Below are 16,833 nucleotides of genomic sequence, written 5' to 3' on the forward strand. Positions count from 1 at the left end.
GTGAGAGACAGATAAACTTCCCAAGCTTTCATGGGACACTGAGGTTGATTGTCTGAATGAGATCTTTTTACACTAAATACCCCTTAAATTGTCTTACTTGGTGCCAATTTCATTTCAGCCCACTACCTTCCCTTGCAGTAGGTCCATTTGGAAGATGGATGGCCACCAAATGGTTGCATAAACCATGTTTAATTTGATCCAAAATATGCTCTAGTTAATATTGTGTGCTGTTTAAATAAAACGTCTTAATCTATTTTAACCATGATAATTTTTCTTTAGTTGGTATCTCATTTTATAATTTGATCCCCATTCAATTGTACTAAAATCTGCCTCGCAGTGTACTGACCTAGTTTATAGGTTGACAGAGAGTGGGTTTCAGTCCTGTCAGTCTCTCAATTTCCACAGGCACCAAAGCTAGTGCTTTAGATAGTTCCAGTCTCTCCCTTATGAAGAACACTCAGCAACGCAGCATTAGCAGTTTCAGTGTGCTGCTTGCTGTGTTTATCAGCTTCATCTCCCTGTAATTGAAACAAAGCCATTTCTACCTCCTAATCTGGACAGAGGAGAGCTCGCATTTGCTATCAATTACACAGAACCACTTTTACATTAGCTGTGTTTAGTGTTTCTAAAGTCTCAATAAATGCCTTTGAAGCTCTTAACAGGAGCCTGCGGTTCATGAAAACAAAAAAACAGCAAGTAAGTAACCCCTGACAGAGTTCCTGGTAAAGAAACTTGAATGGAGCACCCACATTTACTGGAATAGGCAGTTTACACTTTCCTGAAAGTGTACTGCTATTAATAGAGTTCCATTAAAAGTGCAGTGAAAGTGCCCTAAATCTGCTGTTTAAGTTCACTGGAACAGAAGTTTAGCTGTGATACAGTTACTCAATCACAGTGTATTTATAATACAGCTAAATTACTGACCCGGTGCACTAACTGCACTCTGCTGTGCTTTAACAGCATGCTGATATCTGTATTAATTCAGGTACCCAGCTTTATTATTAGCTTTATCACTAAAACTGTTCTCTCAATTTAATGCACTTTCAAAATCATTAAACAGCACTGTTTTTCTTATCGGTTCTTAGCTGTTTTAAACAAACAAAAAAGCAAGACGATAACAGACAAATAGGTTCAATTAGGTTCAGTTGAAAAAGGCCTTTTTAACATGTTGTTTAGTTAAACTTGCTTAAACTCTATTGTGTTTAAAGTCTAATGATTTGATGGATTACATTAACATTGGTAAGCCCAAAACTGCTGCTGGCTTCTTTAACAGGAAAGTTTAGTGATCATCAAACTTCAAAACTTTAAGAAAACAGCTCTTAATTAACTCAGGAGCTATGTGAAGAGGGCCTGTGACCTGTTTGCAGAGGAAGAGAATTCCATCACTGTGACACAGTCTCGAACTTCATGTCACTTCTGATGCATAAATACCATAGACCCACATCCCGTCCAGCACAGGAAAATAATAGGGTGGATAAGGAGTGGAATGGTAATCCGTTAACAGTTTTAAATGCTGTACTATTTTTAGTCAATTCCATTTCCTTCACGGTGGCCTTTTTACAAGCACTAAAAGCCAAGGATACATTTTCAGGCTGCAGTTCCCTAGAATGTCTGACAATTTCATTAAATCACATAAGGCACCTAGGGACAGTTCTCAAAAAGACTATTTGTAGTATAACTCAGAACTGCAGATTTTATTAGCCCTCATATTCAAATTTGACTAATTCTAAAAATGAATCAATGTGAATTATACTATGAATAGACTACAAAGAAAGGCATCTTTGCTGAACAGAGCGCCCCTACAGTAATTGATACAGCTCTACAGTTACAGGTGACTTAATATTCATGGGCAAGTGAAGTTGTCATATTGACTGTAGCACAGGAAGTGAACAGTTAAATAGCAGTGTTTTGACCATTCACCAACATTCAACACGGTTATTCCTCTGCGATCTGAATGAAACTCGAGTTTTTACCACATTGTTGCGCTTCATCATTCCCTCATAGTTCTTTCTGATTGTAACACAGTTAAAGTCAAATTGAGTCACATATTGCTGCTTGCTCAAAATTACAGGAGGTTGATTTGCCATTGAATTATTGTATTGTTTATTGAAATGCAATTCAACTCTCCAACATTGAAATCTCTGAGTCTTTAAAAGAGGATTTGCCAGCTCAAATGGGGCTATTCAAGTGGAGATGGAGAAAGGAAGCTGCCTGATTCTAGCCATTCTAGCTGCCTGATTCTAACCATTCTAGCTGCCCGATTCTAGCCATTCTAGCTGCCTGATTCTAACCATTCTAGCTGCCCGATTCTAGCCATTCTAGCTGCCCGATTCTAGCCATTCTAGCTGCCTGATTCTAGCCATTCTAGCTGCCTGATTCTAACCATTCTAGCTGCCTGATTCTAACCATTCTAGCTGCTTGATTCTAACCATTCTAGCTGCCCGATTCTAACCATTCTAGCTGCCTGATTCTAAACATTCTAGCTGCCTGATTCTAACTAATCTAGCTGCCTGATTCTAACCATTCTAGCTGCCTGATTCTAACTATTCTAGCTGCCTGATTCTAACCATTCTAGCTGCCTGATTCTAACTATTCTAGCTGCCTGATTCTAAACATTCTAGCTGCCCGATTCTAAACATTCTAGCTGCCTGATTCTAAACATTCTAGCTGCCTGATTCTAACTAATCTAGCTGCCTGATTCTAACCATTCTAGCTGCCTGATTCTAACCATTCTAGCTGCCTGATTCTAGCCATTCTAAAGGAGGGGCATTGTTAAATGGATTACATCAGTTCATCCCAGCTTTAACCACATTTCTCAGTAACAATCCAATCATATTTTCAACTAAATATAATTACTATGAAAAACACTTTTCTAACAATGCCCAAGTCTCTATCACTCAACCACAGGATGTTGTCCCCACAACGTAGTAAATCAGGGCCACGCTAAAGGCCTATTTTTCACAGGATAGGAAAAGGTCAAGAACTTGCTACTGAGGGGATATCATACATGAGCAGAAGTGAATGCAGTGAATGGATGTCTCTAACGCTCCTGTCCAGATGGAGCACAGCAGTAAAATGATCAAAGTCACAATCTTGCAATTTTGAGCTGCAGGCTACTAAATGTTGGACTGCATTCTCTGACTTATTTCCAGTTCTCTATTCACTATTTAACAACAGACTTTGCCAGAAGAGCTTCTGCGTGTCAGCAATGCATCGGTTTTCAAGAATGTAGATTTCTAAATTAAACAATACGTTGGTATGAAATAAGCCACATCTCTATGATGGACATGTAAAAAGTAACTAATAAGCGGTACCAAGACAAGACTTCACAACCCATAATCCCCAACCCCCGTTTTGTGATGCAAAGGGAAAATTGCAAAGATTCTTTTTTTTATGCAGTGCTAAAATATTTTCTTTTTCTTGTTTAGATACAAACTTGTTTTTACATATTTTGTCTCCTGTCTGGCTAGACCTGTGATGCCCCACTTTCTCCAGATTGGGAGTCATGGCAGCTCCGAGCAGCTGCCTAAATTCATTACCACAGCTGCAGCTACATGCAGCCTCCCAGACAAGAGGTTGCAGCTCCTTCAGTGTCATGACACCTTGAACTGTGACCGTGCTAAACTCAGTAAAGTGTTCAGATGGCCCCTCTTTCCCCCATGATTTGTAGGCGACTTTGCCCCACTAGTGTAGCCTGCCTCCAAGGTAACCTTCTTTTTTAACCACTGTTAACTTCACCACATGTCTGTTCTAAGAATTTTATCCTATTTTTTCAATCTGAGTTATTACTGCTAAGAATGCTGTCATTCCTTTTTATGTCTTTACACACCTTTTCAGACAGCATCTGTAAACCTCACAACTTTCGACTATACTGGACTATATGGCACCCAATTGTTTCAGTACTTGCACCAGCTTGTACCTGCACTGAACTGCTCCATACCTTGCCGTATTCTACTACTGCTCTTAATTATAATTCCTTCCTGCACCTTGTATTTGATTTGACTGCTATAGGTACCCCGTATTCACGTTTTTTGTAATTACTCATCTTTTGAATTCACTCTCATCCATTTAACGTACTTACTACGTGCGTTTACTGGACTTTACTCCTATAAGCAAATATTTTTACTATAAGTTAACTGCTCTTAGTCGAACTCGCTCTTAAATGTAATTATTTACTGTAGTCTTTATTTTGCTCTTATTTGAACTTCGTCTTTTTTGTTACTGAACAAAACAATAAAAAATATTTTTATGTCCTCAGTATCAATGTGACTCAAGCCTGGTTGCCAACACTAACATGCTGAATAATCGTATACCGATGTTATATACTACACTGTATAACTACCGTAGGACGAAGCAAAGTACGAACCCCTTCTGCACACCATGCAATAGTATTACAATTTATGTTTCAGCGCCATCTAGGGAGCACTTTGCTGTACTGCAACTAATGTGTTTTGCGCAACTAATGTGTTCAATAAAAACTAAATTGCAAAAAAATAATCTCACAGATTGTTATAAAAAAAAAAAGTCGTGTTAGGCGCTAAACATATAACAAATAGTCTACATGACCAAATGCAAAATGATCATTGAGATTATGGGAAGATATATCCAGTATTCCCAGGATGAGAATTTTATTACTTTTGAAGCACGACTGTGTAAAAAGGACCCAATACTCAAAACATCTCAGAAAGATCCTTATTGTAGCCGCCTTTCACAGTCTGCGATGAAACAAAATTGTAAAGCGCTTTTCTTTTCCTGTACGATGCTGCAGCGCATTCCCGTACCAAAGCACGTGCCTCTGTCTGGGTTGTTTAGGAAGTGACGTCACTCAGGAGCGCCGAGAGAACTTGTGAATCATGTAATGGTGTATGCAATGACATTCTTTGAGTGATTATTTGATTATTTAATTGCATTTTTATAAAACCGAAAGCGCGTCTATCAAACATGCGCAAGGCCTTCAGCTCCCCTGTTTTGTGGGTCGAGGTGATCCAGGGTGCCTGTCCTTCGAGTTTGCGACGGTTTTGTACACGTTATGAGAGAGGTATGAAATGCAAAGATATTAATAGGATTGTCAATGTCATTAATACTGTACTGTAGCACTTTGAGTATTGTAATGTTTGGACTTGTAAGGTTAATGATTTAAACATTCTAATAGAACTCAATGTTGATCATTCATCAGGGGACCCTACCCATACATAAATGTTCTATAATAATTCTAAGTGCTATAGAGTTTTTATAGATCGTTTTTGTAGGGGTACTGTTGCTGTGTATATTTTAGTAGATAAATAATAGCCTGACTGGTCCAACGATGCGATTCAAGTTGTCTTTTATAATGTGGGTAATTTAACATTTCAAAAATAAAGATACACAACTAGAAATAAACAATAAATAAAAGGCATTTTAAGTACACTTAGGTTGTGTTTATGTACTTTCATAGCTTGAAAGTGTGTTTTTGTGACCTTGATTTAATTGAGTAATTTCAGTACAAAGCTTTGAAAATCGCCCCTTGCATAACATAAATGAATATTTGAAAAGGGGAATTGGTCTTTCTGCTGAGTTTCACAGAAGGGAGGCAGGCAGCCTGGCGTGGGAGGTATCTTCAGCTGAGTGCCACCAGGTGCTACAGCATAGTGCCCCCAGCTCAGGACAGCGCAGAGAAAGACATGCTGGACAGGATGCTCAGGGTAGATCATGCAGGGGAGTATGGAGCCAACCGTATCTACGCAGGACAGATGGCAGTACTGGGGAGGACTGAGACTGGGCCTATCATTCAGGTTTGTACAGGAGTAGCTATCGTCAGTTACTTAATCATTTTAACTTTCTTTATATAGATTTAAAAAAACTGCAAGTAAAGTTTGTCTACATTAGTTTTGAAATACGGTTTATTTAATGCAGGGATAGAAATAAGACTCCTATTGCTTTGCTGTTTCACCCATTCCAGGTTTTGTTACAAGCTTGATTAGCACAGTGTCTAGGTAACAAGCTAAGGTGTGTCTTATTAAACTCACAGTAAAACCAGGAATGGATCACACTGCTTTGCAGTAGGAGTCTTCTTTCCATCCTTGTAGTGTTATTAAGTTGTTTTGCATTCAGTATGATGACATCTTTGTGTTGTTACCCCCCCCCCCCCCATGTTAAATTATTTTACCCCTCTGCCAATGTGTTTCTTGTACAGAAAATGTGGGACCAGGAAAAGGCTCATCTCAAGATATTTAATGAGCTTATGGCTGACAATAGAGTCCGACCAACCATCTTAATGCCATTGTGGAATCTTGCAGGGTTTGCTTTAGGTGAGTTCCAGTGGAGCTCTGGTGTTTTTTACCTTCGTTTTTACCCATGGCCTGGTTGTTAACATTGTCAGATTATAAAGCATTTGATGCTGCATACCCCAGTGTAAAACATGGTCTAGACTTGGCAACTGCAGAAAGACTGGAAGTAGGAGGAAGATCCTTTATGATGTCCACAGCCATTCTGGAATAGTACGAAACATACATTGTAATTCATTTAAGAATTGTTTAACTTGGTGTAGAGAAAGCACACCTATGAAACATCCTAGCCACACACCCAATATTAATGTTATCCCTGGGTTTAAGGGTGGTTGCCAAACCTGTTAAGACTTTTATGTCTGTGCGGACAGGAGCTGGGTCAGCACTGTTGGGGAAAGAGGGAGCAATGGCCTGTACAGTCGCTGTGGAAGAAAGCATTTCTGAACATTACAACAGTCAAATCAGGACATTAATGGAGGAGGATCCAGACAAATACAAAGAATTACTTCAAGTAAGTATTTCATTTCAAATTGCACGCTAATGCCTTTGGTACATCAAGACAGCACCCCCACAGTGGCCTTGTGCTTTTGCTGCATGTATTGCTTTTAAGAACTGCAACATTCATTTACTTGTTGAATTTGTTTTAATAGTTGATCAAGAAGTTCCGGGATGAGGAAATGGAACATCACGATACAGGATTAGAACACGATGCTGAACTGGTAAATACAGGGATTAACAGAAATAAATAAATAAAGAGGAAGAAAACACAATGAAGGGAAAGAAAAAATGTCTTCAAATCCTCTTATACTCTTTTTCTCTTTATTTCCAGGCTCCTGCTTACTCGCTGATGAAGAACGTTATACAAGTTGGCTGCAAGGCTGCAATATATATGTCTGAACGCATCTAGAATAACTGTTTATAGTTCACAATTACACACATAGAACATTGAATTGAAAGCATGTGTAATTATTTTCTAAAGTGTGTAAAACTGCATGAAGTGATCTAACCTTATGGTTATTTATTAAGTAATAAAAAACATTTCCTAATTTTACTATGTAAATAAATATGCTTGCCAAAAAGATATGAACAAAAACTAAATCTTCCTCAAATATAAATTCACTGAATATTAAATCCAATTTTGACCAGTGTGGATTAAGTACTGGTACATTAGCTCAAATATAAGGAATATAGCTGTCATGTTAAAGTTTTGTGCAGCGTAGCCCTGTTTTCTATTCCCCCTTAAAGATTATTTAAAAAAAAAAGACAAATAATGTATGTTAGTGTAAAAAATCCCCAAAAGGTGGCAGTAAAACCCAGCGGCTAAGATGAAAACAGGTGGAGCTGGTGGCAGAAATATAGTAGTACAGTAAGCCATCGTGTTAACTGTTTATCCAGCTCTTCAGCACAGAGAGGAAGTGAGTGAGAGAGAACCAGAACCAGGGTTGGATACTGAAGAGTGAGTAAGCAAGTCGAAACCACCAACAGCCAGGCGAGTAGCTGGAGTTTGTTTATTATTGAACAGAGAAGATTAGTTCGGAGATTGTACGTCCCACCAAAGTATTCATACACTGTTGTATGAACTCTGTGCACTGCCATTGCTGGTAGTGTCACATGAGCTGTTCAGTGTGTTGATACGCGAGGCGTATCAACTTCAACCTCCGTCTCTCTGTCACTCAGCAGCGAATGCACGCACCCACATGGCAGACGGCTACCCTGTCGCAAGCATTAATAACCTGTATCTTTCCAAACAAGGGATTTAGGGGAGCTCCCTAATAAAAGCTGAATCTCAAAACAATAGTTGTGTGACTATAATAATTGTTACAGCTGTGTATAATGGTATTTAAAACAGGATTAATTTATCCGACGTTTTCCATATCTGCCCTTGCTCGGGTCCCACCGCAGTCAGATACACAATGGACTACTGTAGTACCAAAACATACAGTATGCAGCTTTAGGATATTAAAAATAAAGACATATGGATTTTTGTAAACAGTAAACCGAGATGTGAAATTGAAAACTTGGGATTGGTATCATCAGTAATAGGTAAAATGTTCTGTTAGAGAGGAGCATACACTCCTGCAACTGCTAAATTCTGATGTAAATCTTTCTACCACAGCAGTGAAGCAGTTAGCCATGTCTACTGGAGTGTTATTGTTTGATTAGAGAGCTATATCCGTGGACAAGAGTATGTAGGAAACGCATTCACCTTGTGACCCCTCCTCTATATCACAGCCTGGGTTCATCACTTTGTTTTTTCTTCTCATCTTTCCCAATTCCTGTGAATGACTAAATTCCTCAGTCTGTTTGCATTTAGGAACAACACCTTAACCAGTACCACATGACATTTGCTTGTGAGCGCAGTTGAATTTATGGACTGTGCTGCATAAACAATGAGTCAGTCCTGTGTCGTTCTGCTCCACTGGAGGCCAATTGACTGTCTTTTGCAGCTACCGGCCAATCCGGACATACTATTTTGTCAACCCTGGGGTTATTTGTCATTGACCTGAACTGGACATTGGATGCAGAAGCTACTGCTCTTCCAGAAAGAGTATCTATGGATTTAGTTAAAGGCAAGCCTTCTATTCAGGGGGGAAAAAAACAGAATTCAGTCTTTGTATACGAAAGTTAGAACCATAAATCAAAGCATAAGCATATAGGCTGTCATTCCTGTAGAAACTTAACAGCTGTTCTATGCATTAGGTCAAAGCAAAGCAGGATTAGACTCCTGGACAGAAGCCAAACCATTGCTTTCAACAACTTGTACAAAGTGTTTATTCCACCTGGTTCTAGGACATTCAGTTGGGAGGCCCTCCCCATTCCACAGTCCTCAATAGGGTTTTTTTTTTTGTCTTCACACATCTTTCTCAGGTCTGAGCGCTGCAAACCCATTTCTTTGCCAAAGGGCACCCAAACAGTAGATCTGTAAAGTTTTGGTATTATAGTTCATATCATGCAGTAGATAGGTCAAAACAACCATTAAAATCCATCACATTGGGTGAAGGGGTGCAGGCTAAGTAGAAGGCTATTTTCCTTGATGTGATGTCATGGGTATTTTATAATTGTGGTTCAGGTGTCAAACCTGACCCCAAAGGTTACTGTGCACAGCTCTGCATGGTGTAAGTTTGCCCTTTGTGCACCCACACTCTTTAAATAGCCCTGTCACTGTCACTGTCAGGAGCGGGTCAAAGTCTTTAAGTGACTGGAGAGAATAAGAGCTTGTTTCTGAACACTGATGGTAATTCATAACTTTTAGGTTCTTTCATGTTCAATATTCCTTTACTGGCAGGTTAGTAACGCACTCTCTCGTTCAAGAATGGATAGGGATCTGGTCCTGCCCAAGAAAGTGATAACTCAATCTCGCTAAAGGCGGCCAGGGAGCTGGTCATGCCAGGAGAGTGATTGGTAATGCTAGGCTGTATTCATAAAGCATTTTGTGTGAGTACTGATGATTGTCTGAGGAAGCTACCTTAGGAAACTTTTTTTTTTTTTTTTTAACACTATCAGTAAATAGAAGCGTTTATTATTTTAGTTTACAATTATCTCAAAACAATAAAGTTGGCCTTGAAATGTTTTAAATGCCATTGACCTCTTTAGTACCAGAACAGGTCAGACTGTAAATTGGGTAGATTATTTCACCAGATAAACTTCAGTTGTACGAGTAGGAGAAATGTTGTATACCCACACTAGATTATTTTTATTTCAGATTAACAGGGTGCTGACAGTTTTATAGCAAGGCACCGTATTGAGGCCCAACCCAGATGTCAGTTTTTAAAAAGACCTTGAGTGAAACAGCCTTGTTGGCTCTAATGTTCAGCGACAAAATTACTATTTCATAAAACATGAGTGATGACTTAGTTCTGATGTAGGTGTTAATAACAGTAAACTATAAAATTGACATCTAAATTAGATTGCTCTTTCAAACAAAGCAATCATAGGCATGGCAGCAAGATGTGTAATGTTCCTAAGTAATGGCTGTAGAGGTAAACCTCTGTACAGAGATTGTATAATCGTGCCTCATGGTCAGATTCCAATTTAGAACATGACACTATTAATGGGGACAGAAATGCTTATTTCAAAATAATGTATATTCTGTATGTAGCAGATACAGTAGTTAAAGGCATTTCATGTAGTCCGTTTACTGTGTGATCTGACCAGAATAAATTCAGTTAGGCAGCTCCAGTAAATGTTTTTGCAAAATACTTAATGGTGCTTTACCTAGTTACACCTAAAGAAGTGCCATAAACCTCAGGGAGAAAGGTGCTTCAGCTACATTCATGTACATTTTGAAATCATGAGTAATATACATTTATTGAAACTCATAAAACCTTTAGGAATGTGGATCTTATTGTTACTTGGCACCCATAATTTGGCAGTAAAATGTCTACCAGACCCTATAATTCACCAATTCCTGCCTCTCTGCCTGACAGTAAGTTTTCAGATGCTTTTATTTTTTGTATTTTGTAATGCATTTATAACTACCCCTCATGTTGTAGAAAAGACTAAGGCCCCTTAACCGTATCGTGCATGAATCCATGCTACCTAGCAAAGTTGTGTGGTGTGTCTCTTGGGTTAAGCACAATCCCTTGTGACTGCTGAGCACGGGTCTGAGCTGCATTCAGGTTAGGGGTTTGCATAGTTAATAATAATGGGGAGTTGAAACAAGCAACCAATCAGTAAAATGAAAAGCTGGTCTTTAACACCAAGCCCTGTTTGTTCCGCCATGCCTCTTTGTAACGCTGTCCTCCCCTGCAAGCACAGCTCAGCTGTGAAGTAAGCACTAATTTATTAGTTGTGTGTGCTTGCATAAATGCCACCACCTGCAATCTGTCAAGTTATCATAAATTTGCACTGAATAATGAGACACTTTGTCAATAGATCACAGCTCTGTCTGTGACAGCATTTTCTGAGAATGACTAAAGCACTTTGACGAATTGAACTGGTCAAGTTAGGTAATAAAAGGATTCCATCACGATGGCATTCAGATCACTGTGAAAAACATATTATAACAGCGCATGTCACAGAAACAATAATGAAAAATCTAATGAAAAATATGCATCGTTATGTAGCCTAATTTTGGCCCTATTCGTGGTGTTACAGTAGTTGGGTCATGGCGTCTGGATAAGGGCGTCTGCTAAGAAATAAATAATAATAATATATCATGAAATCATCTAACCTGCACAGAGATTCCACAGTATCCCAATCAACACAATTTGTTCTGGTTTGAATCTTGATGAATTGTTCCAAAGATAATTATAATAATTGCAAAAATGGTGGTGTGAATTGATCTCATTATACAGTACTATAAATGTACACTGCAAACTATTGAGGAATAATGTTATGTGTGAAGACTACTTGTTTTAACAGCCTCTAAGATTTATCAGGAATTGCTGCCTGTTCACAAAAACTTTAAGGACTTTTTCACCATAAAAAATATATATATATATGTATAATTTTACACAGTAAATCATACGAATCATTGCCAGTACTGAGATTCTGCACTACTTCCATTCCAGCAGCATGGTGCAATGACATATGGTCCCCTTGGTCAGCTCAGCAAAACATGATGCTAAAAGACTGACTGCTTCGTACCATACATTCCATATTCACTGATTTCCAAACATGGAGCACACTGTTATAACAGTTTTTTTTTCACTGTTGCTTTTTTTCCCCACCAGATTAAAAAGTCAGTAAATAGTACAAAGATCTGTGCATCACACTGGGATGGTTAAGAGATTGTAAAGTAATGAAATGTCAATGTCAGTGCTGAAATAGAAATGATCAAATAAAAAAACAGGACCATGCAATGATATGAAAACAAAAAACAAGATAAACAACAATGACTCCCATTCTCCCGCTACCTGTGAAATGCACTTGTTCATGCACTGATCAGTCACACATACCGTTTCACACTGCAGCTATTTCAACTAAACACATTACTGGCATTGCGTATGCAGAACCTGTGGACTGCAGGGGCAAACGATAGCACATGCTTGCGTGGAGTTTCTGGTTCTCACAGGAAAGGCGTCCCAGGCACTTCTATGGGAATACAGAAAATGCATGCTTCGCTCTTCTCCCTGCAATGCCTGTAGGCTGAAGTCATGGCTCATTTTGTTTGGTTTACATCACATACAAATCCCTTCACTGCCCAAGGTGTCAGTGCCATTCATCTGCGATGTTGTTTACAGATGGCTTGGCGTAAACAGCCCTGTTATATGGGAGCTTCATAAGATTACTATGGCTTTCTTAACACCCTCCTCCAATGCACAGGAATGCTCTGCTCTACTTTAATCCCACAAAAATATACTTTAATCCTGCTGGTTGCAACAGAACTCATCAGATGTCTTTGTTTGAACAATGAACATCTTGCTCAGTCTTCATACAGTTTTTTGCTTACAGGGATTTTTTTCCACCGCACCAGTATCTGTATGCTAAATGTACAGCATTAGATATAGATTGAAGGTTTGCTGTTTAAACCAGTTATGCTTCTCCTTAATTCGAACTGAAAAATAAAGTAAATGCAACGGTGGTTTGTACAAACCATTCATGTCTATGTTAATGTCCAAACTAACTGTACATTCAAAGACCTGTATCTCTATCAATAGACAGTGAGACAGTGAAGGGATCAGTATAATCATTTTCGCACAGACCAGCTTTTGCTGAGGACTAATACCAAAGAACATATTATTATCAATACTGCAATCCTCAATCTTTCAACCTGTATTCACAAACACATCTTATGCTTTCTGAATTCAAACATTTCGTTTTGGGTTACAAACAAGTAGCAACTGACTCTTTGTTGTTGTTTATTGATAAAAACTATTCTTATCTTAAGTCTTACCTGTTTCATATTCAGGTGGGATTCTCTGGACACCCACTTTGCAGGATTGTGCTCACCCATCACCCATTTCATGCTCATTTTGCTTTTGTTAATCAGGAGTTACGCTTAATTTGTTTTTGCACGGTTCTTATAAAGTCCACAGAGCTCACCATAACCTGCATGTATTAAGGTAATTAGCTTTGCTTGTAAGTGAAATGCTTTTACCCGTGACCATAAGGTAGCAATGACACACATGCACAACAGGGAACATCAGAGATTAACTTTATAGAGTCCAGTCAACATAGACCACCCTGGACTCCTCAGAGTGAAGGCCTGACCTGTGTGGGCTGGTTGAAAACATGGAGTCCAACACCTCTTGGCTCTGGTAAAACAAAAACAGCGACCCTGAACACAATGGCATAATGGAAAGATGAGTAGAATCACTTTACATGCTCAATTATACAATAAGTAATAGGATTTCAGTAGGACACAGAAATAGGTCATACAAGTTCAGTTTCTCAATTCAGACTGATTTTTTTTTTTTGTTCAAGAAAATAAATTTTCAACAAAGTAATTTCAAATACGTGGACTTCTCTGTCTGGCACTAGTTAAAATATGGCAATAAACAGATATATAAAACAAGTAATACTTCAGTTGAAATTTGGTGTGAAGAAAACATTACATGTCAATTGTTTACACTCAAAATAAGGGGTGTACCAATGAATTGATATACAATATTAAATTATATTGTATCGTAATAGAAGTATGTATTGTTTGTATCATGATATAAGTAGATCACCACATGGCTCTTGAATGAAGAATAAGTGTGTTTTATAGTTGGTATGGATACATACTCTCCCTATCTCATACATTTTTTGTCTTTTAACAAAATGGTCCATCATTAAATTTTTATTCACTTGATCTTGTTATGCATCATACAAGTAGCCAATCAGGACAATCACATGTATTGTGATACATATCATATTGCATCCTGCATATCGTGATATATATCATGATGCATATTGTATTGCATCCTGCATATCGTGACACATATCGTATTGCATCCTGCATATCGTGATACATATCGTATTGCATCCTGCATATCGTGATTCATATCATATTGCATCCTGCATATCGTGATACATATCGTATTGCATCCTGCATATCGTGATACATATCGTATTGCATCCTGCATATCGTGATACATATCGTATTGCATCCTGCATATCGTGATACATATCGTATTGCATCCTGCATATCATGACACATATCGTATTGCATCCTGCATATCGTGATACATATCGTATTGCATCCTGCATATCGTGACACATATCGTATTGCATCCTGCATATCGTGATACATATCGTATTGCATCCTGCATATCGTGATTCATATCATATTGCATCCTGCATATCGTGATACATATCGTATTGCATCCTGCATATCGTGATACATATCGTATTGCATCCTGCATATCGTGATACATATCGTATTGCATCCTGCATATCATGACACATATCGTATTGCATCCTGCATATCGTGATACATATCGTATTGCATCCTGCATATCGTGATACATATCGTATTGCATCCTGCATATCGTGATACATATCGTATTGCATCCTGCATATCGTGATACATATCGTATTGCATCCTGCATATCGTGACACATATCGTATTGCATCCTGCATATCGTGATACATATCGTATTGCATCCTGCATATCGTGACACATATCGTATTGCATCCTGCATATCGTGATACGTATTGTATCATGAGATTAGTGTATCATTACACCCCTACTCAAAATACTTTTAAGAGCAATGTAATTGAAAATGCAATTTACCTTAATGCTAGTCACTCTCACTGACTTTGGACAAGATCTCTAAGAGATGGTAAAATGGGAATAAACCTACAGTATTCATTCATCTACATCTGTACATGTCTGTGGTTTCATGTAAAGCTGATATTTACCTTTGTTCTGTTAGTAAAAAAAGTCTCTCTTGTTTATGTTGCTATGCTGGAGACATTAAAAACATTTATATCCGTATGCTCTCTAGTGTGTGAGCTGAGACTGTAAAAGTCGCTAGAGGTGGATGGCATTGTTCAAGCCACCCAACACTAACCTAAATAAAATCTGACCCCTGGTGCCTAATGAACGGATTACTTTGATAACACAGGAGAAAGGTATCACTACACCCAAGTAATAGGATAATTATACATTTGGTACAGTACTTTTTATAATCTACTGAGGTGTACAAATATATCATTAATCTAAATTTGCTAATTCCACAGCCAAAAAGTAGAAGCACAAATAATTGTAATGTTGAGAACATTTAGAACCCCAAATAGTGGAACTGTTTATAAACTGTTTTCTGTGCCTGGGAAAAGTATTTTTCCTGCTGGAATCATACAGCAAGTGCAGTTAAATGTGTTTTTATTCCTTGATATCCTCCACTCATAAAAACTAGAATACTGATCCTGGAAAAATCAACAAAAGGGTGTATACATAATATGAAAAGGCTGTTTTTTATCTGAGAATCTTTTGAGAATCTGGTTTTAATGTTGTGTCTTAAAATCTAAATTCAATGACAATGGGGAGAAATCCTGTGCTCTGATTGGCTGAGTGGGTATAGGTGAATGGTGAACTACATACAGCAAAGTATAGCTGCGGTGATGAAGCTAGTCATGGAGTTGTAATAGAATAGATCATCAGTGTCTCCCGTTAACAGCCAAGAAAATAGGGTTGCATTCATCATCTCTCCACTCTGCAAGCCTATGTTTGCTGACAACAAAATGGTTTGCCAAGGTGAACGCTGTCTTGGTCTTTTACAGATATTGTAATTTTTTTGTATAATTTTAAATGACTAAATAGCAATAATGATCACTCATGTCTGCTCATTATCATCAATTTGAGGACTATATTTACAATGAACAGTTTCATTTTTACATAAAGAGGCAAGGACCGAATTCACCCAGCTGTAATTTGATTACAGTAATCACACAACTGTGCACTAAAGGAATGCCAGTAGTGAAATGAAAAGTGACTTCCTCAGGTGGTTAAGGCTAATGAAGAATGCAGAAGTAATTCCCAACTACTGGAGTATGAAATGCAGATGCAATATAAAGTCGTGGGTTCAATCCCAGGTGGGGGACACTGCTGCTGTACCCTTGAGCAAGGTACTTTACCTAGATTGCTCCAGTAAAAACCCAACTGTATAAATGGGTAATTGTATGTAAAAATAATGTGTAAAAAAATAATGTGATATCTTGTAACGTCTGCTAAGAAATAAATAATAATAAAAATAATGACTGCTCAGTATAGTATTATCACTTAAACCATACTCACAGTTTAAGGGACTAATGGGTGTTATATGAGGTCTTTAAGTCTCAAGGTTAATTTAATATATAACCTTTCTGTACCTATAGCCCTTTGCCACAGACAGTAGCCTTTAATTTGATATTATGTACCATAGCATTTTACAATAGGGTGAATAAATCCTTAGAAACTGTATATACTCCAGGCTGTGTTCACTACCTATAAGAATGAACAGAATCCGTAGAAATATTTAGAAAGCAGATGTGGCCGTTTGAAGAGTATGTTGGAAGTGTACAAGAGGAGTGGAAAAAGAGAGGAGTTGGGATGATCCTGTCACATGGAGACCTGGGAGCCCCGATGGACTGTACATACCATTCTCCAGAACACTGCTGGCTGTGCTGACTGCTAGCCATCTCAATCCAGGGCTAATTGATG

The 16,833-nt window shown here is 38.2% G+C and overlaps 1 protein-coding gene across 2 annotated transcripts; it reads left to right on the forward strand.

Moving 5' to 3' along the window:
- The first annotated feature begins 4,805 nt into the window (after positions 1 to 4,805).
- On the forward strand, positions 4,806 to 7,314 carry coq7 (coenzyme Q7 homolog, ubiquinone (yeast)). 2 transcript variants are annotated; one of them, XM_034030524.3, is made up of 6 exons: positions 4,806 to 5,038; positions 5,533 to 5,771; positions 6,173 to 6,287; positions 6,635 to 6,774; positions 6,914 to 6,982; positions 7,093 to 7,314. In XM_034030524.3, the coding sequence occupies exons 1-6, from the start codon at positions 4,942 to 4,944 to the stop codon at positions 7,168 to 7,170; spliced, it is 738 nt and encodes a 245-aa protein (XP_033886415.3). In that variant the 5' UTR covers positions 4,806 to 4,941; the 3' UTR covers positions 7,171 to 7,314. The 2 variants fall into 2 exon arrangements, with proteins under 2 accessions (XP_033886415.3, XP_033886416.3); XM_034030525.3 differs by having other exon boundaries at positions 4,808 to 5,038; positions 5,563 to 5,771.
- The last annotated feature ends 9,519 nt before the right edge of the window (positions 7,315 to 16,833 follow it).

This window comes from Acipenser ruthenus, chromosome 13 (assembly GCF_902713425.1).
Source record: "Acipenser ruthenus chromosome 13, fAciRut3.2 maternal haplotype, whole genome shotgun sequence".
NCBI classification, from domain to species: domain Eukaryota; kingdom Metazoa; phylum Chordata; class Actinopteri; order Acipenseriformes; family Acipenseridae; genus Acipenser; species Acipenser ruthenus.

Coding starts and splice junctions, on each gene's coding strand:
- coq7 (XM_034030524.3), top strand. CDS start 4,942: ATGCGCAAGGCCTTCAGCTCCCCTGTTTTGTGGGTCGAGGTGATCCAG. Junction 6,288..6,634: donor TCTTGCAGGGTTTGCTTTAG/GTGAGTTCCAGT, acceptor CTGTGCGGACAG/GAGCTGGGTCAGCACTGTTG. Junction 6,775..6,913: donor AATACAAAGAATTACTTCAA/GTAAGTATTTCA, acceptor TTGTTTTAATAG/TTGATCAAGAAGTTCCGGGA.